We start from the raw sequence: 27,053 nt of genomic DNA, 5'->3' as shown, positions 1-27,053 counted from the left end.
ATCTCGAAGATGCCATTGTCTAATCCAAGGTCATGAAGTTATACCTGTTTACTTCTAAGAGTTTTGTAGTTTTAGCTCTTATCTTGAGGGCTTGATCCACTTTTGAGTTCCTTGTTGTAAATGATGGGAAGGAGGGGTTAAAAGCCACTCTTGCCCTATTGAATTGTCTTGGTACCTGTGTTGAAAATCAGTTGACTATAACTGTGAGGTTTATTCCTGGACTGTCAGTTCAGTCCCACTCATTCTGTTCCATCGATCCATATGTTAGTTCTTATGCCAGTAGCACAAGGTCTTGATTTTTTGTTTTGTGTTCTTTGTGGTTTTTTTCCTTTATAAATTAAGTATTTCATTGCTCATATATAGAAATTCATTCAACTTTTGTTCATTGATCTTTTATCTAACCATCTCTTATTTTTTTTTACATCTTTATTGGAGTATAATTGCTTTACAATGGTGTTAACCATCTCTTATTAATTATAACTGTTTTCTATAGATTATTTTGGGTTTCCCTTGTAGGTGATCATTATCTGTGAATTATGACAGATTTGTTTCTTATTTTGCAATCTTTATTATTTTTAAAAATTTATTTTATTTTGTTATCACACTGCCTGGAACTTTCAGAACCATGGTGAATAAAAGCCCTCAACAACAGACATCTTTGTCTTAGTCTTGGTTTTAAAGGAAATGCATGTAACATTTCACGATTAAGTGTAAAGTTTGCTGTGGGCTTTCCGTGGATATTCTTTCTCAGTCTAAAAATACTCTTTTCTCTTTCTACTTGGCCTGGAGTTTTTATTCCTTAATGGAGGTTGAATGTTATAAAATACTTTTTCTGTATCTATTGAGATGATCATTTTTTCCTTTAACTGTTAAGATAGTGGATTTTACTGGTCTATTTTCTAACATTAACTCAGTATTTCCTTCCTACAGTGAACTCAGCTTGGTCTTAATATATAATCTTTTTTGGTGTGTTAGCAGGATTCTGTTTGCTTTTGTTCAGGCTCTTTGCATCTGTGATCATGCGTGAGTTTGTCATTTTTCCTCTCTCTTACTGTTCTTGATTGGTTTGTGATATACGAAGGTGTTATGCTGACTTCGTAAAATGAGTTGAGGAGTATATCCTCTGTTCTCTAGAATAGTTTGTGTGAGATTGAAAGTATCCATTCTTTGAATGTTCAACTTTTAGCTGATAGTTTACAATGGTAAGTAAAGAGACTGTTTAACCTACAGGTACGGGATATATTTCTGACTCTGTGAAGTAAGGCTGCAAAAGGGGGTATTTGACTCATTGCATTTTAGCAGCTTGTTATTACTGTACTGTTAGCTAATCATAAGGTTACAGTGTAGCTGTAAGTTATTCATTTGATTCTAGCATAGAGTAATAAAGTTGTTTTTACACAGAAGAGCCATTGTATTGAGAGTTAGGGAGTGTATCTAATTTTGTGAATGCTTTTACCTTTTTTCCTACAATACAAACAGAAAGGCAATGTTTCCTGCATGTAGACTAATTAAATTTCTATTTATCTTACAGAAGTAATAGACCTTACTCATGATAACAAAGATGATCTTCAGGCCGCCATTGCTTTGAGTCTGCTGGAGTCCCCCAAAATTCAAGCTGATGGAAGAGATCTTAACAGGTTATTGATTTAATTTATAGTCTTTGCTCTGCACATTAGTGTGTAGGTCAAAGGCAGTATCTCTGTGAAACAGTTCTGCCAAGCTTCTTTAATTGCACCTAAATGAAATCTCTTTTATGAGAAAATTTAAATTCACATTCGCTTACTTACTCTTTGGTTCACTTTTGAAGAAGCTAAATATGATAAGGGTCTTATTGCAGCCTGTGGTCTTTGAGTAGAAGCCTGCAAGGTTTTGTAGTTCACATTTGCTCGTGGGAAAAAACTGCCTAGGGCAAATATCCGATAAATATGTATTCTCTTTATTAACTTTGAGCCTTTGTAAACTTTGAATGTTTTGTTGTTGGCTATTGAAAATGAAAGTTATCACTCAGCTCCCCTAGGACTAGGAGGATATATGTTTTGAATTGGTACTGATTTGGTGCTTGTCTGGTATTGTTCACAGATACCCAGTTCCAGTGGTGCCCAGTCAGTTTCCAGACACGTTTATCCCCTCATACTGCCAGGTTGTTTCTTTCAGGGAAACATAGGGCCATGGTTTGTGTGCTAAGCAATTTCGAGGCTCTCATCTTTAGCAGAGTGTCTCTCTTGCCTCTTTCAATGGCAAGGGCTGAGATAAGGCACTATTGTTGAAATGTAAAACTTTTAATATGGTAGCCATAAATAGTCTTGAGTCTCAACTCAGTTCCATCAGGGCCCTTGTTAGTAATAATCTCTGTTATGGCAGGATTAACAACTCGATGTTTAAACCTTTTCACTTATGTTGCAACCTTATAGTTATTATATAGCCAGTGGTTACCCAGTAAATAGTGTATCTGGCATTTTGAGTTACCTGTGAAAGCTTACCTGCATCCTCCATACAGTAGATTGTTGTTTAACTCTTTTCTTTTTTGATGTGTGATACGTTGGCACAATATAGGATGCACGAGGCAACCTCTGCAGAAACTAAACGCTCAAAGAGAAAACGCTGTGAAGTCTGGGGAGAAAATCCCAATCCCAATGACTGGAGGCGAGTTGATGGTTGGCCCGTTGGGCTGAAAAATGTTGGCAATACATGTTGGTTTAGTGCTGTTATTCAGGTATGGTATTAAGAGACAACTGTGTCTTCTGGAAACGATTTTGTAATTTATTAAACTGAAATGTGAGAAACATAGCTTTAAAAAAAAGGAAACAGATAAATAAAACTGGAGGGTTTTCCCCATGGCATTATTGTGTTTTGGTTGCTTTCTTGTGTTTTCGACCTAGATGCTCTTGTGTCTAACTTGGTCAGTACTGAAAACAGAATCTTCTGTGGTTATAAATAGGTTGAGGAGGTGTTTTGGTGAATGCTGTATTACAGCAGAGCAAGAGCTAATAAGGAGAAATCAGTCTTTGGGAGGCTATCATAAATGACCAGGCAGGAAGGAAATGATGGTGGCCTGGAACAGAGAAGTGGCATAAGCCATGGAAGGGAGGAGTCAAAGCATTCACGAGGTATTTAGGAGATCAGATCTATAGGATTTGATAAACAACCGGGTAGGGATATGTGCAGGAGGGGCTGAGAAAGACTGCAAGGTTTCTAGCTTGAGGTACCAGGTGGACGATAGTGCCATTTAACACTGGAGGAGGAATAATTTGCGTGAGTGTTAAACGCGGGATTTCAGTTCGTTTTATACATGCTGAGTTTGAGGGTCCACGTGGAGATACCGTGTAGGCAGTTATCTATGTGAATCTGTTGTTCAGTAAAAAGATCTGGGCTGCAGATATAGTTCTGGGAATCAGTAGCATGTAGATGGTGATAAACCCAAGCTAGAGGATGAATTCCCCTGGGGAGCGTGTTGCCTCTTAAACTTAACGTGGCTGCAGTGTAGCACTTGATCCTGCCCTGCCGGCTTCTCCTTCACAGTACTTGACACCGACCCAGCTGCTTAGCCAAAAATGGAACCCTCCGTTTACACACATAAAATCCATGGGTTCCTTCAGCTTACTCTGTGCCTGGACTGTTTTAGCACTGGGGAAACAGCAGTGGATAAAACAAAGCCCTAACTCCCATGGAGTTTACTTGGAAAAGAGTGGGACCGACAGGAAACAAAATATATATCAGATGGCAGTAAGTGCTATAAAGATGAATGAATGGGGGCAAGAGGGGCTAGAACGGGTTCAGCTAGAGAGGGAAGGGGTGCTGTTTATATAGGGGGGTTACATATGGCCTTTCTGCTAAGGCGGGCATCTGAGTAGAGGCCTGACTTAGGCGAGGGAATGAGCCATGTAGTTCCATGAAGAATGTTTCATATAATTATATAGAGGACACTGCAGACAGGGAACAGCAAGTTCAGAGACTCAGGTCAGGAGCTGAGAAATAGGGAGAAGGCTGGAATTGAGTGACCGAGGAGGGGGAACAGACAGCTGTGAGTGCAGGGAGGTGGTGGAGGCGGGGCGGGGGAGGGGGAGCGTGGAGTCACGATGAGGGTTCAGGAATCACGTGAGGTGGGAAAGTATTGGAAGGTTTGGAGCAGACAAGTGCTGCGATCCTACTTCCATTTTAAGAGGCTCACTGGCCTCTGCATTAAGAATAGGATGTAGGAAGGTCTTGGGGAATGAGGGACACGAGTCAGTTCTTTCCTTTTGAGAGAGAGGGAGAGATTGAGATTGAGACCGAGACCCTTCCCTGGATTCACTTCCCTCCTGTGAGAGATGGTGAAAGGAGCGAGCCTATGGAGGGGATGACTGAGAAAGGCTTCTGAGAAAGCATGGGAGGACAGGACAGAGAGCAGGGCGTGTGGGGAGGGCTTGGCCTCCGACAGCAAGAGGGCAAGAGGGTAACAGGGGAGAGGACAAGGAGGAAATGATGACTGCCAGTTAAAGTGGAAATAGTTCCTAGTAGTCGTTTTTTCCTCTGAAATAAGCAGCCATTTTTTGAGGCAGAGTGCAAGAGTGACAGAATCAGGTTTTAAAGGGAGTGAAAGTTTAAATGGTTGTTGTAAACAGCGGGAAACCAGTTGGCGCCAGAATACAGTGGTAGGATGTCTGAAAATGTGAAGGTCTCCTTGAGGTTGTAGACCTTAAATGTATAGTGGTACCCACATGTCCTGTTTGATCGGGACTTCTTCTCTTAGCCGTTCTCCAAAACGCTTAAGTGGAAAATTAAATTCATTTAAGTTGGAGGATTTGCTGGGTATGGTGAAAGGACAAAAGAGCAGTTTGAGGGACTTTCCTGGTGGCACAGCGCAGTGGATGAGACTCCGCGCTCCCAAAGCAGGGGGTCCGGGTTCAATCCCTGGTCTGGGGAACTAGATCCCACATGCATGCTGCAACTAGGAGTTCGCATACCATAGCTAAGGAGCCTACATGCTGCAACTAAGACCTAGTGCAACCAAATAAATAAATACATAAATAAATAAAAACTAAGAGATTGTTTCAAAAAAAAAGAGCAGTTTGAGAATTTAATGAAAGATGGGTAGAGACCACGGAATCAAAGCTGGGGAGAGGGAGAAATGAAGACAGAAAGGGAGGACAGGAAAGAGGTCTGTTTGCTTGGGTTCCTGATGACGTCAAAGCACAGGTGTCCTGTGGGTCATTGAACAAATGAGCCAGAAGACAGGTTATGGTTCAAGAGGAGGTTTTTCTGAATTTGTGATCTGAGAAGCGGCAGTGTTTCCAGTATTGACATATCCTGGGTATGTAGAGATGGAGTGGAGGAATAGGTCATGAGACGTAAGATGCTCATGGGAGCCGGGGGGGGGTCCCTCGGCTGAACAAAAGTACCTGTGTTCCCTCAGAAAATGTGAATTGGACTCCTGCTGTGTGCCTAGCACTGTTCTAAGCCCTTGAGATATAGGAGTGAACCAAACCAAGACAGAGACTTGCCCTGAGGGATTTAGATTCTTGTGAGGCAAGACAGACAAGGAACAATAAATAGAAAATAAATAGTTGAAATAGGAATCAATAAATAGTTGAAAAACTAACTAGTTAACTACATAGATGTTTATATAGTATGTTAAACTCTGGTCAGTGTGATAGAAAAGAGAGCAGGGTATGGGAGATTGGAATTGCCGCAGGAGGGACAGGAGCAGGTTCCAACATAAACTACGATGTTAGGTTAGGCCGCGTGAGGGGATGAGATTGGAGCAGTTGCCCTGGACGCAGCAGGCGAGGGAGTGAGCCAGGCGACTGTCGGGGGAGAGCATTCCATATAGAAGGGGAAGCACCAAACAATGGCCACAAGGTGGGAGTGAGCTTGGCGTGTTCACAGGACATCAGAGTCCTGAGTGGCAGGAATGCTAGGAGCGGAAGCAAGGATCACTGGAGGTGGGGCTGGAGAGGTAACTTGTCTTTTGCTCTGAGTGAGATGGGGAGTCATGAGGGTTCTGAGCAGAGGAGTAATGGACTCTGACTCGAGTTTTAAAAGGCTCCCTCGGGCCACTGTGAGGAGAGCAGAATGGAGGGGCGCGGATACAAGTGGAGAGACCTATGAAGGGGGCCGCTGCAGTCATCACTGAGAGGCCGTGCTGCCCTGGACCAGGCTGGTAGCCGTGGAAATAGAGAAGAGGTTGAAATCTTGATTTATTCCCAAGGCAGAGCTGACAGGATGTCCTGTGGATTGGGTACTGACCAAAGTCACCGAGTAAGGATGGCAGAGCTCTCAGCATATGGCAGTCTTCAGTGAATCAGGTGCTTTATTTTGGTTACATTAGAAAGATAGTTAGAAGGAGCTGTGTGGAGAGTGGGCTGATACAGAGGAGGTTCTAGAGGCAGGGAGACGATGTGCCGTGATCCAGGTGAGCAGTGATGGGAGTTTGATTAGAGCAGGTGATAGGGACTGAGAGAGGAGGTGGTTATGAATAAAATAGCGCCCCAGAGGCAGAGTGCAAGGGACTTCTTACTGGATGTAAATGGTTGATAAAGGGAAAGGAGTCAACGATTATTCTGAAGTTCTAAACTTTGATGCCTGGAGGAGGAGGATGTAATTAGTGATACAGAGACTACAGGAGAAGAAGCAGATGTTGGAGGATCAAGTTGATATTGGTTTGGGAAATGAGTAACATCAGCTCACACTGTTGTAGTTTTTAAGAATAATAGCATCTTTGGGAAAAGCCAGATTTTGGTGAAGGTGAGGAAGTGGAGTGAAGGGACTTGAGAACGTAAGGCCAGTTTTCTCAAGGTAGACCAGAAGTGCTGGAACATGTTACGGGATAGTCAGCCGAGTAGGGATGAAACCAGGAGGAATGGAGATGCGCTAGGTAGACATGGGAGGTGGGAAGAGAAGAGATGGGGCTGCTTGTAGAGCTGAGCATCCCAGCCCCGGCTCCAGATAGAACTTTGGTATCACATCCTAACCCGACGTAAGTTCCCAGTCCAGGTGTACACTCCTCCTATTGGCTGAATCCCGGTAGAGCTTGCCGTGGAGTGGGGGAAGTCGGAGGCTTATAGTCCACCCAGGATGCTGCTTCAAGAGTTCCAGTCTGTGGGCTGGAGGGCTTTTCATCTGAGGATTATGTTGGGATGAGGAGTTATATTCATACAAGGGGTTTTTTTTTTTTTTTTTTTTGCTGTTCGCGGGCCTCTCACTGTTGTGGCCTCTCCCATTGCGGAGCATAGGCTCCGGATGCGCAGGCTCAGCGGCCATGGCTCACGGACCCAGCAGCCACTCTGCGTCATGTGGGATCCTCCCAGACCGGGGCACAAACCCATGTCCCCTGCATGGGCAGGGGGACTCCCAACCACTGCGCCACCAGGGAAGCCCATAAAGAGATTTTTTAAAACATTAACTTTCAAAAGATATTCGTAGTTGGAAAAATGTATGATTTACAAACAGTAAAAAGGAATTCCTTTCCCTAATTCTGCTAGCCAGAGATATCTGTTAAAATTTCTTAAAATACAGTATTTAAGGCAAAGAGTGGAGAATAGTAAAGCTTTAGAAAGAAATGTTTCAAATCCCTGTACTGTTAAGTCCCCATTGTACCCATCGCCCGTCATACCACCACCCCCTTCACACAGATACAACCACAGGTGTATGTAACCCTAAACAGTGTATCATGTTGTTTTATATGATTAAACTTCTTATGAACAATATAATACTCTATCTTTCTACACCTTTTTCTCACACAGAATATTTCTGAGATACATCTGTGTTGATACATGTAGCTCTTGATCACTCATTTTTACTGTGTAGTTGTCCTTCTATGAAAGCATTGTTTCTACAGTATTATTTTAATGACTATATAATAATCCGTTATACAGATGTACTGTAGTTTATTTAATCTTTTCCTGCTAGCCATTAGGTTTTTTCTAGTTTTTTCCTAAAAAGGATTAACATCCTTTTGGCGAAATTTTTATGTGTAGCCATTATTATTTCCTTAGACATAGTAGAATTACTAGGTTGACAGTTATACATACTTTTAAGGTAAAAAATATTTTTTTGCTGCAGTTATTTTGAAAGAAAGGCTATTAATCCATTTCTTTATTTCAGTCTCTGTTTCAATTGCCTGAATTCCGAAGACTTGTCCTCAGCTATAGCCTACCACAGAACGTACTTGAAAATTGTCCAAGTCACACGGTAAATTGGTGTCAAGGAATCTTCACTGTTGTTTAGTCCCATTCTTCCCAAAGGCCTTTTAATTTTGGTTAAAGCTGGTTACTGTGATGCTCTTTGGCTTGTGCAACATTTGTTTTCATTTCCAAATGGCTCTTTTTCTTTCTTTGTGACAAGAAATAATGTAAAGTTAAGCAGGAATAAAATTAGGAAAACAGTTCTAAGAAAGGGGCAGGTCACCCTGATGGCCTCAGCTTTTCTGCCTCTGGGTGGGAGATTTAGAAACCCCTGTCTGTCTGCGCCTTCTCCAGGCTCCTTTAGTCGCTTGCGCTGAGGGATGCGAGTGGATGACATCATGCCGGGAGGCCTGGGCCTTCTTAGAAGAGTCTTTAGTCCACTCTTGCCAAAGGATATAGCCTCCTGCTGAGATCTAACCCTTCCCAGGATTTCCCTTGGTGATGCCTTTCCCAAAAGGAGGGATGGCAGCGGTTTTAGAAAATAAACACTTTTGCTTTCTGACACTATTCTCTCTCTGGCTTCTACATAGATATTCTCGAGTTTAGGGCAGTCCCCTACACAGACTTTATCAGAGTACCTGTAACAGTTTGAGACCTGATTCCAATCTAGAACTTTGTAAATATAAATTAGAGATTGTTGACCACTTTTTTCTTTATGTGTTCAAATTTTCCAAATATGAGGTCATAAGAGTACACATCGCTATCTTTCCTGCAGGAAAAGAGAAATATCGTGTTTATGCAGGAGCTTCAGTATTTGTTTGCTCTGATGATGGGATCAAATCGCAAGTTTGTAGACCCTTCAGCAGCCCTGGACCTCTTAAAGGGAGCATTCCGATCGCCTGAGGAGCAGCAGGTACAGGAAGCCCATAGTCCTCCTTCTTTCCCTCGACTCTGGAGTTTGCAATGATGCCTTGTTACTACTACTGTGATGTTGCCTTGTTTCAGCTGTGTAATAAGCTACGAACGTGACTATGCAGGACTCCGGGTGCCTGCTTTTGCCCTTTGTAATGCCTAAGGAACAAGTAAAAAAAAGTGTGTGCATGTACGTGTTGTGTGGGGGAGGCTGGCTGTTTTAAAGGAAAGAAGAAAAAATAGTAGAAAGAATAGAATTTTCCAGGGGCTGTTGAAGTAGAAAGGAGGAGATTGGAAAATATCTCAGTAAATCATGGCAGAGGGTCACCGAGAAAAGGAAAGTCTGTCCTTTGTCTGCACCTTTGTCTTGGGATGGCCCAAATAGAAATCCTATTTTTAAAACGATCTAAACCTGAGTTCAGTAGCTTTTCTGAGCAGTCTTTCTCTTCTAGACTCTAGTACGTTCCTTTCCCTACCTCTTATTCAGATCAAAGCTATCACTATTAGAGCAGCTTCTTCTTCATAAAATTACATTTTTTATCTATTTGTCTAAAGGTCCTGCAGTTCTACAAAATTCTCAAAACATTTCATAAAGGTTTCCTTTCTCCATTCAGATCTCATATTGTTCTAGAGAACTTCAGTCTGTTCTTTGGACCTTTTTTTCAAGGCCTAACTGGAAGATTTTGTTAGTTTGTTACAAATAGATGTGGCTGGAAGGGGTAGTGTTCCCATTTCCTTCTAATCAGAAATCGCCCAATGGGTCTTGTGTGTTGTCTGCAGCAGCTGGGTTCCAATGTTCCTTGTATCTTCACGACATTTGGACCTAAAAAAGAAGTCCTTTGTAGTAATAGAATCTTAACCATTGGTGGGATAAGGGCATATTTTCATTTCCCTAAGTATACTGTTGGGTCTAACTCATGCAATTTGTGCGTCTGTTACAGCAAGATGTGAGTGAATTCACACACAAGCTCCTGGATTGGCTAGAAGACGCATTCCAGCTAGCTGTTAATGTTAAGTGAGTGTTGAGGATTTGTTTGTACATCCTTCCTACTCACAGCGGGCCAGTGAGAATTATGATTTGGGGGGAAATTCTTCTTCTCAATTAGAAATTGCTGATTTTTACCAAACCCTGTGGGGTAACCACTCATATTTGTCATTGTTTATCCCCCTTGCCCTTGGTTTTCCCCCTGTAGATAATCATATTAATCTGTAACTTTTTTTCTAAAAGGGTCATAACTGTTAACTTTTTAAAAGTCATCACCTGTGCTGTAAAAGTATTGAAAGATAGAAATCAATCCTTGATGTAAGAATGGAGGTATAATATGAATACATTTAATTTAATTATTTCAATCACTGACAGAAGTAAAATTCAAAGCAAAGAATATAAATAGCCCTTGCCAAATACAGATGCAGAGATACTTGCTTCCTAAGTTTTTTTTTTAAACTCATAAAACAGCTTTACAAATAGCATCTTACATAGTTAATTTAAGATAGGCTTATAGAAATAGGCTGTTTTCGTTCCATCTCTATTGTGCCACCAGGAAAACATTTTCATATTCATTTGGAAAACTGAACAAGAGGGTTCATTCTTACCTTTATATGACTTCTATACCTTATATATTTCTGTCACTGGATATAGATGTATATATTGAATGTATACACACACATGTATTTGCATGTATGACTCCCCTGTTAGACTTGCAGTTCTGTAAGGCCAGGGATCATGCCTGTATTGCCTTTGTGTCTCCAGAATTTGGTACAGTGCTGGGTATATACTTGTTTAATGAGGGGTTTTTTTGTTTTTTCATTTTCTTTAACATCTTTATTGGAGTATAATGGCTTTACAATGGTGTGCTAGTTTCTGCTTTATAACAAAGTGAATCAGCTATACATATACATATATCCCCATATCTCTTGCCTCTTGCGTCTCCCTCCCACCCTCCCTATCCCACCCCTCTAGGTGGTCACAAAGCACCAAGCTGATCTCCCTGTGCTATGCGGCTGCTTCCCACTAGCTATCTATTTTGGTAGTATATATAAGTCCATGCCACTCTGTCACTTCGTCCCATCTTACCCTTCCCCCTCCCCGTGTCCTCAAGTCCATTCCCTACATCTGCATCTTTATTCCTGTCCTGCCCCTCGGTTCTTCAGAACCATTTTATTTTTTTCTTTAGATTCCATATATAATGTGTTACCATATGGTATTTGTTTTTCTCTTTCTGACTTGCTTCACTGTATGACAGACTCTAGGTCCATCCACCTCACTGCAAATAACTCAATTTCATTTCTTTTTATGGGTGAGTAATATTCCATTCTATATATGTGTCACATCTTCTTTATCCATTCATCTGTCGATGGAAACTTAGGTTGCTTCCATGCCCTGGCTATTCAATGAGTTCTTGAACTGAACTAATCCGTTACTTATTTTAGAGCATACTTAGATCTTTGAGGGTTGATGAAAATGTATTATTTTTGCTTTTGAATGCTGGTTTGGCTTAATGTATTGCTTATCTGATCCAAATGATACAGAATTGTTTCCTTGTTTTAAAAGCAGCAATCCCAGGAACAAATCTGAAAATCCAATGGTGCAGCTATTCTACGGTACTTTCCTCACTGAAGGGATTCATGAAGGTAAATTCTCTGCTCTAAATGTTAATTCTAGACTTGTGACCACATCTGTATTACTGTGAAATGGCTTGAGAGTCAGACAAATGCAGGTCTGAATACTGGTTCTGCCTCTTAGTATGTGTGTGATCGTGGACAAATTACATGAGATCCTGGATCCTCAGTCTCTTCATCTGTAAAACGGGCACAGTGTTCGTCTCAGAGTTGCTATATTGAATTGTGTAATATTTGCACAGCCTAAATCTGGTATTAATGTCAGACACACACTGATGTTAATCAGTTTTCTCTGTTGTTTTATCTAATCTCAAGGTTTCATTGAGTCAGGCTGCCAAAAGTGTGTCTACTCTAGGGGCTTATCTAAGCTGCATGTTGGACACATGGCCAGTCATTCTCCATCTAACACCTGTCTTCTTTTACCCCTCTGATAGGCTTTGTAAAACAGTCTAATCCAGGGACTTCCCTGGTGGTCCAGAGGTTAAGACTCTGTGCTTCCACTGCAGGGGGCATCGATTCAATCCCTGGTCAGGGAACTAAGATTCTGCATGCCATGCCGTGTGGCCAAAAAAAAAAAAATCCAATCCACCGTCACTCCCAAAAAACAGCATTTCTTGATATCATATAACTAGTCAAGTGTTCAAACGCCCAATTCGTTTTACAATTTCATGTGTATATAAATATATAATTTTACATATGTAAAAATAAATACACTTCCCCATATGTATACTTTTTTACAGTTTGTTTTAATCAGGATGCAAATGTGGTTCATTTATGATTGGTCTTTTAAGTTCTTTTCAAAATCTGCAGACTGTCCCTTCCATCCATTCTTTCTTCCTTGAAATACATTTTTTAAGAAATTAGGTTGTTTGTTCTCTTATATTCTCTACAGAATAAAATTTTGCTGCTTGCGTATCTGTGATATAGTTTAACATGTTCCTCTTTGCTCCTCTTTTTGTAACTTGATAGTTGGATCTAGAGTTTGACCAGATTCAGGTAAGGCTTTTTAATTAGTCAAGACTAACTCACAGGTGGTGGGACAGTCTTTGACTAGGAGGCATAGTTGGTTGTCTTTCTTTTTGTGATGTTAGCAGTTGTTAATGATCTATGCCTGGATCCGCTGGTTCATTAGAGGTAGCCATCCCGGCTAAGTATACTTGTAACCAGTTCTCAGCAAGTTGCTGAATTAAGAAGATACTGTCTGTGTGGTGCCAGGAAAAAAGCTTTCGATAGCAGTAGTGATGTCTTTTAAAAAGCAATCTGTTTCTTTGCCTAGGGAAGCCCTTTTGTAACAATGAGACCTTCGGCCAGTATCCCCTTCAGGTAAATGGTTATCGCAACTTAGACGAATGTTTGGAAGGGGCCATGGTGGAGGGTGACATTGAGCTGCTTCCTTCCGATCATTCAGTGAAATATGGACAAGAGGTGAGTTGGATATTTTTATTTGCTTTGCCAAGACAAAGCCAGTTAAATAGGACTGAGCTTTTGGGCAAAATGTTTTCACATCACATATTAAATAACTTTACACTAACAGGACTTGAACTAGTCTGAAGTCTCTCATGAGTTGATAAGAGTTAGTGAGTCTTAGTGTTTGATGAATAAATTCTTGTATGAATTTGAGTTAATCGTATAAAGGTTGTATGCTGCTTCTGACGTTTTAAGTATGATCAAGTTTCTCTCTTTCTGTTGAAGCCTACCTGTACCTGAGTAGGGAGAACCACTGCCTCCATATTTTCGGAGGGTAAAAGTACAGTGATTAACTCCTATGGTATGCCATTTAGAATATTTTCCCTATTATAGTGTTTACTTTTCTCAGTTGTAAATTCTGCCTTTGCTTTAAAATTTTTTAAATGTAAGATTCATTTATTTATTTTTGTGGGTTGGAAAGAAAGGGGGAATTACAAGCAAGGGTAATTAATATCTCAAAGTTCCCGTTAAGAATTAGTTACATTGTAGCATAATTGCCAACACCACACAGCTTGCATTATTCTCCTTTCATCATACATTTTGAACAGAATTGTGCCTTATATGAGTCCAACTCAGTAATTACTTATAAGAGAAAGAAAATCTTTCTTGAATTAAATAGGGAGCCTGACTTGAGCCTTGTTAAAAGTGTATTAGCTGTAGAGCAGTGTTGGAACTGGGAGAGAGCTACTGCCTCCCTAGCTTTCCAAGGAAAGTATTAATTCCTGATTGGGAGGCATATCATCTGTGCCATCTGTGCAGAGCTGATGCTTGCTCTTACAAAAGGCAAGGAGTGTTCATTAGCGACTTAGACCTCTGGAGACCTCTATTCAAGAATGGGACCTCTCTATTAAAAAAAAAAAAAAGAAAATTGTGCATATTTAGGTATAGCTCTGAGGTGGCCAGACAGGCTGTCTGGATTCTCCTCATGCTGACAAGGGTATGTGGAGGGAATATAGCTATTTGCATCTTTGGTAAAGGGAACATTTTAAAGCTGTTCATACAGACCTCTGGCATACAGGTGAATTGAACAGAAATGCCTTTCCGGGTTTAGCTTCTTCCTCATCTACTATCAGTGACAGTTGAGATCTTCTTTATATTTTAGTGCTTTCTGTTCTTGAAACTCAAGGCAACATTATAGGTTGATTTGACTAAGTCCTTTGTGAGATCTGTAAATTCTTGGAATCCAGAGATTTTCTCAGAAACTTCAGAACTCATAATCATGAAGCTATTTCAAGTTTCCTTTTTAGAAATAAAGGGGATTCAAATTATGGTTAATAGACTGTAAATAAATAGTATATAGTATATGTACACATATTAATCTTTCTGGACAATTTCTAATTCTTTGGTTAGGCTAGCCATTTTCTCCAGGTTTTAAACCTCTTGAATACTGATGGTGCAGTGAATGATGTGTAGATTCTTGGTGAAGTTCACATATTTAAGGGTCGTCATATCTGAGGATGATAGTTGAGTTGAAATGTTGTTCACTGGCTTGTAAATTTGGAGTCTTGAGAAGTGTTTAACCATATTCTCTAAGAAGGCATGATTCTAAGTGGTCATTTTACTGTTTGGAGTAAAAAAAAAAGAACTCTAGTATGAGTTTGATTTACCAAAGGAAGAAAGTCTGGTGAGGGATAGTTTAAATCTGGCTGTTGCTATTTCCTAAAATTAACTTTTCTCTCCCGCATTTCTACGCCTGACATAGCGTTGGTTTACAAAACTACCTCCAGTGTTGACCTTTGAACTCTCAAGATTTGAGTTCAATCAGTCCCTTGGTCAGCCAGAGAAAATTCACAACAAACTGGAATTTCCTCAGATCATTTATATGGACAGGTGAGTTCTGTGGTTGATTGTCTTCTTAATGTGTTGTAGCAGTAGCAGTGAGCATATACTGAGTGTATTGTACATAGGACTCACCTGCAGCTCTTGATAATATACATATTTGGATTCAGTGGATCTAGGTTGCGACCTAAGAGTTTGCATTTCTAAGAAGCTCTCAGGGCAATGCTGTTTGATGCTTCTGATCTCTGGACCACAATTTGAGTAGCTAGGCTTCAGGTGAAAGCCCTGCTGTCTGGTGAACAGTATCTGGAGTAGCTGCTGTGTATTTCTTTCTCATTTAATACTGTTTGTATTCCTGAAAAAAGAAAAAAATCCTAGACAGACTTACATTATAGAATTTTAATCTTCTTAAAGTCTGTTTTATTGACATATAGTTCACATACAAAGAAATGTTACCATTCTTAGGTGTACAGCTGATGAATTTCAACGAATGTATACAGCCAAGTAATATCACCATCACCCGGAAGGTGATATAGATATAGAACATTTCCATCGCCCAGGAGGTTCCCTCGTGCCCCTTTGCAGTCAGTCCCTTCCCTCCACCTTCAGGCAACCACTTGTTTTCTGGCCCTGTACTTTTGTCATTTTTAGAATGTCATAATTAGGGACATTAATATTCAGTATGAGCCCTCTTGTGGCCGTCATCTTTCACTTAGAATAATGTATTTGGAATTCATCCATGTTGTTGCATATATCAGTGATTTCTTTCTTAATGTTATTGAGTAGTATTACATTGTATGGAGGTACCACAATATTTTTTCCATCAACTAGTTGATGGACATTTCATATGTATCCAGTTTTAGGCTATTATGAATAAAGCTGCTGTGAACTTTCACATAGAAGTCTTGGTGTGGTTTTTAGTGCTTCTGGGTAAAATACCTGGGAGTGAGATTGCTGTTGTATGAAAAGTATATTTTTAACTTTATAAGAAATTACCAAACTTTTCTAAAGTGGCTGTACAGTTTTGCGTTCCTATCAGCAGTGTATGAGAGTTAACATTTGCTCCAAATCCTCAACAATACTTGGAATTATCGGTCTTTTAAGTTTTAGCCATTCTCTTGGGTTTGTAGGATTTTATTTTTCTTTTGATTTATAGTTCCCTGATAACTAACAATGTTGACCATATTTTCATGTGCTTAATTAATGGTCATTTGTATATTTTTCTTAGGTGAAGTGTCTGTTCATATCTTTTGTCCACTTTTTAATTTGGTTGGTTGTGTTCATACTGAGTTGTAAGAGTTCTTTATATATTTTAGATACAAATCCAAATATTTTCTAACTCTACTTGTCTCTTCCATTTCTTTACTGGTATTTTTAGAAGAGTAGGGGTTTTTGGTTTTGATGAAGTCTAATGTATCAAGTGCCCTTTTATAGTTTGTGGGGTTTTGTGTTCTAATTAAGAAATCTGCCAACCCAAGGTCACAAAGGTTTTCTTCGATATTTTTCCAGAAATTTTGTAATTTTAACTCTTATGTTTATGTCTATGACCCATTTAGAGTTCATTTTCATATATGGTATGAGGTAAGGGGATTTTTTTTGCAGGGTGCGTAAGGCGGCATGCGGATGTCCAATTATTCCAGCATCATTTGCTGAAAAGACTCTTTTCCCCCATTGAATTACCTTGGTACTTTTTTCAAAAATTAGTTGAACTTGTATTTGTAGGCCTTTTTCTGGAGGTTTTATTCTGTCTATTGTATAATCTTATGCCAGTGCTACATTGTCTTGACTACTGTGATTTTTTTTTAACATCTTTATTGGAATATAATTGCTTTACAATGGTGTGTTAGTTTCTGCTTTATAACAAAGTGAATCAGTTATACATATACATATGTTCCCATATCTCTTCCCTCTTGCGTCTCCCTCTCTCCCACCCTCCCTATTCCACCCTTCTAGGTGGTCACAAACCACCTGACTACTGTGATTTTATTGTAAATCTTGACATCAGATAGTGTAAACCTCCCACTTTGCTATTCTTTTTAAAAAATTGTTTGGGCTATTCTGATCCATTTCTATCTAAATATTAGAAGCAGCTTGTCAAAACCCCTAATAGCTATTAGGATTTTGATTGGGACTGTGTTGAACCTATAGATCAATTTGGGGAAATTGACATCTTAACAATTTTTAGTCCTTCAATCTATGAATATGATATAGCTCCATTTACTTGAGTCTTTGCTAATTTCTCTCAACAGTGATTTATAATTTTTTGTGTACAGTTCTTGAACATATCCGATTGTTTATCCCTAAATAATTATTGCTTTTGATGTTATTATAAGGCTTTTTAAAAAACTTTACTTTTTGTTTGCTCTTTACAAGTATACAGAAATGCAATAGATTTTTTTCCCCTTTCTTTTTAAATTGACTTTGCATCTTTTGACCTTACTAAGAAATTCACTTATTAGTTCTGATGCATTTTCATAGATTCCTTGACTTTTCCTATGTAGATGATCATGTTATCTGCAACTAAAGGCAGCTTTACTTCTTCCTTTTCTATCTGTATGACTTTTACTTCTTTTTTTTACCTTACTGCACTGGCTATGCCTCCAGTAAAACATTGAATAGAAGAGGCAAGAGTGGGCATTCTTGGATTGTTCCTGATACTAGGGGAAAGCTTTCAGTCTTTCACCATTAAATATGATGTTAGCTCTGTGTTTTCATAGATATCCTTTGTCTGATTAAGACAGTTTCCTTGTATCCCAAGTTTGCTGAAACTTTGTGTCATTAATGTTTTTAAATGTAAATTGTGTTTGTGGGATTATTATTTGCTTAGGTACATGTACAGGAGCAAAGAGCTTGTTCGAAGTAAAAGAGAGTGTATTCGAAAGTTGAAAGAGGAAATAAAAGTTCTGCAGCAAAAACTGGAAAGGTAAGTCATAGACAGCTTTGTCCTTAGAAATGTGAAAGATAGAGTAGGATATTCAAATCGGATAATTTGCTTTTATCTAAAAATTCAGAGTTATAAGTATTAACTAATGTTATTTTATAAAATAGATAAGAAAAATGTGTTTCTACGTGTGAAACTGTCTTTAAGATGTGCAGTAGTAGTCCCAGGGAACATTAGTGTCCCAAGTCACACAATTGGCAGCGTACTGAAGGGCACCCAAGTTCTGATTTCACAGCTCTTTACTTTTTCTGCTCTCCTTGCCATCTTTTTCACAAACACAGGAGAGGTGACTGCCACAAAACTCTAATCGCTTTGTCTTGGGAAAGCGGTTTTGAGGTGCCTGGGGAAGGTAAAACAATGGTGTTCTCTCTAGAGTGGTGCTGACTCAAACTGAAGGCTTGTATTTGTGACACATACCAAGTCCTTTCTCCTGTGGAGGGATCTTTCCCTTTTTGTTCTTCTGTTCTTCAAGGACTGTTTCTGTGGACTTGCCACGTGACTTCCTAAGGAGGAGTCATTGTCATTTCTCTCTAGTAGAAGAGAGCCCATTGATTTAATGTGCAGGAAGGAAATCATAAGTACACTGTCAGTGGCTTTTCCCCCTTTATCTACTTAGCATTTTTGCTGCTACCACCCCACCTCTACCCACTTCATTGCTAGCTCAGTAATTTCCCTGACGGGCAGAACCTTCCATACCAGCCCGAGAAAGACCCTGTACCTATAGGTGCCCCTCTCCAGCTCCCTCTCTCTCACGTAGGAAGAACTTATCCAAGAGGTATTATGATCCATCATCTAGTTGTCTAAATACAGACTTAAGCTGGGGATTGATTCCTCACATACTCCTGGAAGTGACTTATGGGACTTTATACCTGTGGCAATATTTTACTTTTAAGATTTTAGTGATACTTTGTAAGATTGGAAAGTTCTGTGTTTATACAACCAGATATACGTGATGCATTATAGCTCGACAATGCTCAATTTTCCAGTAACCAGCAAGGCATTCTGGCTTATTTAGATTTTAAAATAGTGTACAGGAGCATTTTCTATAGTATGATACTACTTTCTTTTTAAAATAAAGTGACTTAAAATTTCAGATAATTTTACTTGGGTAATTTTTTTAAAAATTGCTTGTCTGTGTGTGACATAATCCTGGGAATCTATACAAGACACTATTAATGGATACCATTAGGTGGTAGAAGTGAGATGGGGGTGGATGGCTTTTGTGGTTTGTTGTACACATTTTTGTAATTGTTTTCTTACCAGGTGCATGCATGACTTTTACTATTTAAAAAAATAAAAATGTTCACCATTTCTTCTATAAGGTACTCTAATATTAAAAATGAGATTTCTTGTGTACAGTGTAGACATCTTCTTTGAAACTACTTTTGCTCTGATTCTACTAAATTAATACAAGTGCTGCATTGTATGAAGTAGTTGGCCTAGAGGAATTCAGAAGAAGAACAGAAAAATGATTGTCATAAAATTGAAGATAAGTTTCTTAGAGAAAATTTTTTCCTGAAATTTTGTAGAAGTATCACGTTGAAATGCAGCAAACCTGAGAAGAGTTACAGATGTAAAAGAATGACTTAAAATCTTATGAGATTATCAATGCTGCAGTGCCAGTAAGAAGATGTTTCTTTTGGTCCAAGCCAGTGCTGTATTAATAACTTCTTTCAACAAACACTGAAAGCTTAAGAAGACATGTTAACCATGTCTATGGGATAGACAAGAGGTTTAGTTCACGTACTGTAGGAGTTCAGAGAGGGGAGATCTTCCTTTGGCATTTGGGGGCATGGCATATGGAGGGGAGACTTCATGGAGAAAGTATATCTTGAAAGACCAGCTGAGTTTAGGTAAACTGATAGCTGCAATTAAGCCAAGGAAATAGGAATGTAAGGAATGGAACAGTTCTTCAAAGTTCTTCTAGTTTTACATATTTAATATCCTTTTCAGTGAAAGCTGTAACTCTCTGTGGCAGGCAGGTCCACAGGAGAAATCATTCTAATTCTCCTTTCAATTAGAGTAGCTGAAGTGTCTTTGCTGCATACCCTCTAACGTGGTTGATTTTGAGTCGCATTATATTTTTTTTTATTTCATAATGCCCTTTTTGATATAGAAACAGACAATTTTCCTTCTTCCTAGTTTTATGCCTGTTTCTTTTTTCACTTTCTTTAGAGAAGTGTGAAGTGACTCTATCCTTTTATAAATGGAATCCCAGGATTATAGTTTGTCTGTACCAATGAGTCAGCTTAATTACGTACCATTTAGACTGTCTTCTGCAGTGAGCTGTAGAATTCACTGAAGTAAATCTCTTTACTGAGTGTAGCATGTGCTAGTAATGGCTGAACATTGGGTATTATTAAAATAATTAATTAGTTATTTTGGTTACATATTGAAGGCATTTATTATTTACTAATCCCAAAGAAATCTTCAATAATTTATTCCTGGCCTGGCCTGTTGAATGAGTATGTGAATAATAGGGTACGTAGGACTCAGGCAGAAGAAAGATTTGCGTTTTCTTATCTCTGACCTTTGTCAATACCTGCTTCCCATTTCCAGATTTCTCTCTCTCATTTTTCCTGATTGCAGAGTACTTGATCTAAAGGGCAGCAGAGAAGAAACCGTTGGATACTAGTTCACCAGCATTATTTTCAGATTTGAGTAATGATAATGTATCCCTTTTGCTTTAAGAAACAGAATTTACTTTTATGACAAGAGCCTAAATGTGATATGAATCAAGAGGAAGCGTCACTGGCGTGGCTTTGACTAGAGCCCATTTTAAATGCTTTTTGCCAGGTGTAAAAATTTAGGTGATTGTCAGTTTTCACTGTTGTAGTTAGAGAACTTTTTGCTCTATAGATTAACGTATTAAATATTGTGTGGCATTTAGGAATAAGCCTTTCCATTGACTCTTCAGAAAATAACAGATCTTTTGTCAGCGAGCCTGGAAATACAAGGCAGCCTTGGCAGTAGAGTACCATTGTCTCTGCCTCCTAGGTATGTGAAGTACGGCTCGGGCCCGGCTCGGTTCCCACTCCCGGACATGTTGAAATATGTTATTGAATTTGCTAGTACAAAACCTGCCTCAGAAAACTCTGCATCTCAAAGTGATGCACGCATGACGTTACCACTTTCTTCTGAGCACTGCCCGGCTTCTGACCTGATATCCAAGGAAAGGTAATGCAAACAAGTTTTAAAAATAGTATGTAATGGGTTTTTTGGTTTAATTTGAACTGTGCACCATCTTTCCACCTGATTAACACTCACCCCGTAAGAGCTCAAAGGCCGTGAGCGCTTTGTCTTAAAGGGAAGGATTTTGCCAACTGTCACTTGGGTGAATTTTTCATAATTCCCACCGGTGCCTTCGTCTTGCCCACACGATAGTTGGGATTATTTCAGAGGCGTTTTGAGCTGTTTGGAATAGTGTTCATTCTCCAGCAGGCCCAGCTTGCTTTGAGCTTGCTATAAGCTAGGTGCCACAAAAGGCCTTCCTCAGAGGAAACCTCAGCCCCTGAACTTCTAAAACATCTCATTTTCTCTCGTTTGCTGAAGAAGTGTGCATGACTAAGTAAACATCAAGGGAAGGGGGACTTACTCACAAATAGAAAATTAAGATAAGGACAAGAACTGGCTGGAAATCGAAGAGGACAGCCTAGAGGGGTTTATCCAGTAAAGAGACAGGGAGGCCGCGTCACGTGAGCCCTTGATTCTCTTGCGGCTCAGCCGTGTACAGCACCCTCTGTGGCCTGGAGGAGCCACTGGGGCCAGCGCGGATCAAATTTGATGTGTGGGTCCTGGGTAACAAAACACTAGAACCTATAGAAAAGGTTAGACTCTGATGTTAAAAAAACAAAACAAAATAATCATTCTTCCAGCTCCCCCCGCCGCACACACACGTATTAATACTCATTCATTGATGTGTGTGCAGAAGTGCCTATGTGGATAGAACATACCAAATGGTAGGAGTGATTATCTCCAGGGGACGGCATGAGGCAAGGGGTGGGGGGTTCTTTTACTTTTATTCTCTACCTATGCGTATTTCTTTGGGCTTTTGTAGAATGTTTTTATGTCCTTTGTAAAATATAAACGGTTTTAATTTTTTAAAAGTGGTTTAATCTGTTTAATAACATAAAATAGGACTGCCTATATTAGATTTTAAAGTGCTCTGTGTGTGTGTGATCTTTTCTGAGATTGAGATGTCTGCTCGTTTGCTTATGTTGGGCTTATTTTTCCATCTGTATGGGTCCTTAGGGAAAAGAGGTTTTCTCCATTACTCTGTGTATGGGAGAAAGGCAGGTGGGAAAGGGAGAGAGGGTTGCTTTTAAGTCAGAGGTAGGAAGTTTATATTCTTCAGTTTTGGTGTGAAACAGAAACCTAAGTACAGTCACAGGCTTAGTTTGTATTCCTGCTGGTTTGTCTATGTGCAGTTTGTTTGGCATTAGTTAATTAGTAGATAAATTAACATTTACTTTACATACTTTATTCTTGGTTTACAACAACGATGTAAAGAAGTTAACATCCCACATTTCATAGCTGAGGTATTAGATTACTTGCCTGAGGCTACTAACTTTTCCTTGGGTATTTGGCTAAGGCGCGGTAGAGCTGAGATTGTCTGCCTGTAAGTCCTGCACCCTGTGCTCTCCCAGGGGGCCACCTATTTGCATTCCTGTGAGTTGGATGTTGAGCTGATACTATTCTTCCTCTGTGTATTTTGTTCCTGCATCTGTCTATCCATCTCACTTTAGTCAGTTGCATCTTGGAAACACTATAGTTGATTCCTTGATTATTCCAGTCCCAATCTTCTCTTCTCCATGTTCCTTCTCATCCTTTCTTCAAGAAAAGGCAAGTGGTTAGAGAGCAGGAGGCATAGACTCTTAAACCCAGGCGGATCTGGGTGTAAATCCCTCTCTGTCATTTACTAGCTGGGTGAACTTGGATACGTTGCTTTATTTCTCTAAATCTTAGGTTTGTAGTTGGTAAAATAGGGATGGTCATAGTACCTGCCTCATGAGCAAGTTGTGTTAAATGAGATGATGCATGTAAAGGAAAGGTTTGGCTCAGTAACTCTGAAGAGTAAACGCTCACTAAGTTATAGGTGTACTTCTCCACGTAGCAGCTTGCTTTAGAAAGTGCATTAATTTAGGCCAAGGCGTATTTTGGAAATCATCATCTGAGCATGTTTTTTATCTTCCTTCAGTACAAGTAAAGAGAGCACGTCTCAAGATGCTGAAAGTACCTTTTCTTCTGAAGGTTCTCTACACAAGTCTAAGGTGGCGAATCAGCCACTTACACCTTCCCGATCTTCCATGGAAATGCCCTCACACCCAGCTCCTCGAACGGTCACAGATGAGGAGATAAACTTTGTTAAGGCCTGCCTTCAGAGGTGGAGGAGCGAGATTGAACAAGATATACAAGGTTGGCTCTTTCAACACTTCCCAGTTACTCTTTGCCTTTTCTGTTTGTTTGAATATGTGGAAGTTAGGCACCTTGGGTACATGTCCTGCCATTGCCATGTATACTGTTGAATTTTGGGGATTGTGACCTCTCTGGTACTTTTTGTTCCCTGTGAGATTGGGTCACACACATCTGTTTTACAACCATGAAAAGATTCCCCCCCCCTGGATTCCCTCCTCAGAATTTCTGGGAAATCCTGGGTAGCTTGGACGCTCATGACACTTAGCTTTGGCTGAGAATTTTCTGCGTCTGCTGATTTTCTTTTCCCATAGTTTATCTGAACTCTGGCTTCAGTTGACCCAAACTTAGAATTTTGTTTTCCTGAATTACCACTTTTAAAGTCTTTTCCACATGAAGTATGCTTTATTGAAGGTTAATGAAGCAAAGGATATGTGAGTAATGCACGCAGTGTAAAATCGTATTGCTCAGATTCTGTTCCGAAAATCCTGTGGCCTCGTTGTCTTGTTGCTCAGACTTCCCCTCCTCCCCTTCTTTCTCCTTTTATCTAGGGAGCAGTAAATAAAGAAATAATACAAATCTAGATTCCTCCCAGGTTCTTATTCATAGAAACCTGGCCCTGCCTTTTGTTGTGCCTTCTCCTTTCACGTCCTGTCCCTGGGACATATATTGTACACCCAAGTGCCCCATTAAGGTCTTTTTCTAGAAACTGTTTTCTCTCTAAGAAATTCTGGTGTGAATTATAAGAGGTGATTTTTAAAAAATCTTAATGTAGTTATATTAAACTAAAAGCCTTTGTAACCTAAAGCTCCACCTACTTTAAAACTGCGTCCTGGGCTTCCCTGGTGGCGCCGTGGTTGAGAGTCTCCCTGCCGATGCAGGGGACACGGGTTCGTGCCCCGGTCAGGGAAGATCCCACGTGCCGCGGAGCGGCTGGGCCCGTGAGCCATGGCCGCTGAGCCTGCGCGTCCGGAACCTGTGCTCTGCAGCAGGAGAAGCCAGAGCAGTGAGAGGCCCACGTACCGCAAAACAAAAACAAAAACAAAAAAAAAACTGCGTCGTTCTTCGTGGTTCATAGAGTGAAGTTGAACTGGTCAGAACCCCAGGTGCAGAGAAGCAGTACTCTTTGCAGAGCTAAAGCTGCCTGGGTGACGTGTAATGAAACCATTTTAACTAAGTATTCTTTTTCTTAACAGATTTAAAGAACTGTATTGCAAGCACTACCCAGACTATTGAGCAGATGTACTGTGATCCTCTCCTCCGTCAGGTAGAATGAAAATTGATGGGAAGGTAGTCAAGGCATGTTCTAATGGTGCTAATGGTAGATACAAAAAGAAAAGTTGATGGTTTTCTTTGAAACTGAATGGAAACTTCCCTGAGATATAAAAATAACTTTAGGAAAGAAATAGCTATTATTCTATATTTTAGGCTAAAAAAAAGCAATGTATCTTCTGTCACCAACAGAACCTAAAATGTATTTGTTTTGATTCTGCCACATGGTATTTTTTTCATGTATTTGAAAAGTTTGTCATTAAATATTAATAAAAACTTCTCATAAAATGGTTAATTTAAGTAGTGCAGTGGGGGAAACCTGACCAGGGACTGGTTCCCCATCCTTTCCAAAGTACCATGGTCCTTAGTGATCCTTTGTTTAGCAGCGTGCTTTCAAGCTTTATATCTCTAGTAGTTCCAAAAGGGAGGTAGGCAGGGCAGAAATTTTAGTTTCCACATATGTTTTTGTTTAGAGTAACATTCTGGGCAGAGAGGGGAAAGAGGCCCCAGTTAGGGGCACGCCCTCCACTGGCTTCTGTGTGAACGATAGGCCGCGGGAGGAGAGCTCTGTTTCTAGGGTCGCGTGGAGGCACAGTTGTGTTGCACAGCAGGAATGCATCATGTAAATCTTGGCTGTTCCCCATTTTCTCTCTTCTATTATTTAAAAAATTTCACCACCAGTAAAAACATGTCAAGGTACTGATTAAATGTAAGTTCACTTTGGTTCGATGGCTGACTTTCTTTCACCAGTACTTACTTGGCACTTAAGCATTGCTCTATTTTCCCCATATTGGGGGAAAAAAAGGCTTTTCACATGTTGAAACAAACAAGTATGTCGTTAAAAGGGTCTTCACCCCCAGATAAGTGGATGATAACTTGCAAGAAGAAATATAGAGACCACGAGACCGACTAATAATGAAATATGCTAACTTAGATTTTGTTAACAAATAAAATAGGCATAGAACAAGATAGCTGCTAAAGTTGTTGTAGGTACCAAGTGTGGTAAACATCTTCTCAACATGAGTAGTCACGGTGATTCTGTTTTTAGATAAACTGAGTTTGGAACTCAGGGGATAAATAGGTCTCAGTTATCTTTCGTTTTAGATGTATAATCATAGGAGTTTAGAGTTGAAAGAGGCCTCAACGAGGTCATCTGGTTCAATTGTCCGATTTTAAAGGTTCAGGAACCAAGACGTAATTAGGAGATTCCAAGGCTGTGTTTTTGTTAGTTCATCTTGAATCAACAAGATGTTTTGATGTGAACCTAACATCAAACACATGTATAAACAGGCAGTTTTCTGATGTCTGATGGTTGCGTATACTTTTGAATTTTAGTAATCTAAGTCTTGTCAGATTATTTTGCTTAACCTGATGCTTTGTGATTTGCAGGTGCCTTATCGTTTGCATGCAGTTCTTGTTCATGAAGGACAAGCAAATGCAGGACACTACTGGGCCTATATCTATAATCAGCCCCGACAAGTCTGGCTCAAGTACAACGACATCTCTGTTACCGAGTCTTCCTGGGAAGAACTTGAAAGAGATTCCTATGGGGGCCTGAGAAATGTTAGTGCTTACTGCCTGATGTACATTAATGACAAGCTACCCCACTTCAGTGCAGGTAAAAACACCTTAACAGAAGCCAGGGGTGGGGGAAATCTGTACTGCTCAGGGAAGGGAACAATCTTGTCGTTTAAAATAAAAATTTTAACTCAGATTTATTATAAAGTAATAATGTATTTAAAAAATACAAATAGTATAAAGGAGACTAAAAAGGAAAAATATATTTGCTCTCCTACTTCCGTCCTCGAGCCCAACGAGTATCCATTCTTAGGTTTCATGTGTAGTCTTCAAGAAGTGTTCTATGCAGAGGCTAGATTTTATTTATCGGTATCTCTCCCACACCCAATTTTTCCCCCCAAAGGGGATATTTTTCCATTCTGTTCTGCCTCTTTTTCATTAATTGTTTTTCTTAGTGATCTGTATATTTTTATAAATAGAACCAACTTATTCTTTTTAACAACTGCATAATAATTCCATTGCATGGAATATGTATATAATCTGTTAGACCAGCCTCCCATTGACAGACTTTTCAGTTGCCTCTAGTTTTTTTTTTCTTTTAGTGACATTCTTGCACACATATTTTTACACCCTTTGGAGAATAGCTAGATGTTACAGGTGGATTTGCCTGAACAGTTTCATACTTCTCATAATACTGCTGTTAATGCTAAGAGCAATCATAATTATCATTTATGTTGGTACTTTACTCCTTATTGCACACTTTCAAACTTTATTTCTCTAATAACTTATAACTCTAAAAGGGAGGTAGGCAGGGCAGGAATTCTTATCACCCACATTTTCCAGCTGAGGTTCTGCACTTGTCTGGAGTCTTATAGCCAGGAAATATTCTGATTCCAGGTTCTGTGCTGTTTTCCATTTATATTACTCTCTCTTTCTTTCTTCCTTTCACATCTGAGATCATGGAAGGCATCTTCTTTTAGCGTTCAAACTTCACTGTGTTGCATAAGTAAGAAAACACATAAGGCATTTTG

The 27,053-nt window shown here is 39.7% G+C and overlaps 1 protein-coding gene across 9 annotated transcripts in view; it reads left to right on the top strand.

Moving 5' to 3' along the window:
- USP28 (ubiquitin specific peptidase 28) overlaps nt 1-27,053 on the top strand; it is a 58,732-nt gene that overhangs the window by 19,912 nt on the left and 11,767 nt on the right. For 6 of the 9 annotated variants that reach the window (XM_079930026.1, XM_079930019.1, XM_079930024.1 and 3 more), the window contains 13 exons: nt 1,532-1,637; nt 2,554-2,713; nt 8,083-8,169; nt 8,878-9,015; nt 9,956-10,029; nt 11,566-11,645; nt 12,910-13,058; nt 14,803-14,930; nt 17,707-17,802; nt 20,818-20,997; nt 23,018-23,235; nt 24,429-24,499; nt 25,894-26,122. In XM_079930026.1, coding sequence (XP_079786152.1) covers nt 1,532-1,637; nt 2,554-2,713; nt 8,083-8,169; nt 8,878-9,015; nt 9,956-10,029; nt 11,566-11,645; nt 12,910-13,058; nt 14,803-14,930; nt 17,707-17,802; nt 20,818-20,997; nt 23,018-23,235; nt 24,429-24,499; nt 25,894-26,122 — 1,716 coding nt within the window. The remainder of the gene's footprint in view (nt 1-1,531; nt 1,638-2,553; nt 2,714-8,082; nt 8,170-8,877; nt 9,016-9,955; nt 10,030-11,565; nt 11,646-12,909; nt 13,059-14,802; nt 14,931-17,706; nt 17,803-20,817; nt 20,998-23,017; nt 23,236-24,428; nt 24,500-25,893; nt 26,123-27,053) is intronic. The other 3 variants (XM_079930020.1, XM_079930027.1, XM_079930025.1) reach the window with 1 other exon arrangement.

The sequence above is a fragment of the Stenella coeruleoalba genome (assembly GCF_951394435.1).
Source record: "Stenella coeruleoalba genome assembly, chromosome: 8".
In the NCBI taxonomy this organism is placed as follows: Eukaryota; Metazoa; Chordata; class Mammalia; order Artiodactyla; family Delphinidae; genus Stenella; species Stenella coeruleoalba.
Note: the sequence above shows the minus strand (reverse complement) of the source record. Positions and strands in the feature narration are given on the sequence as shown.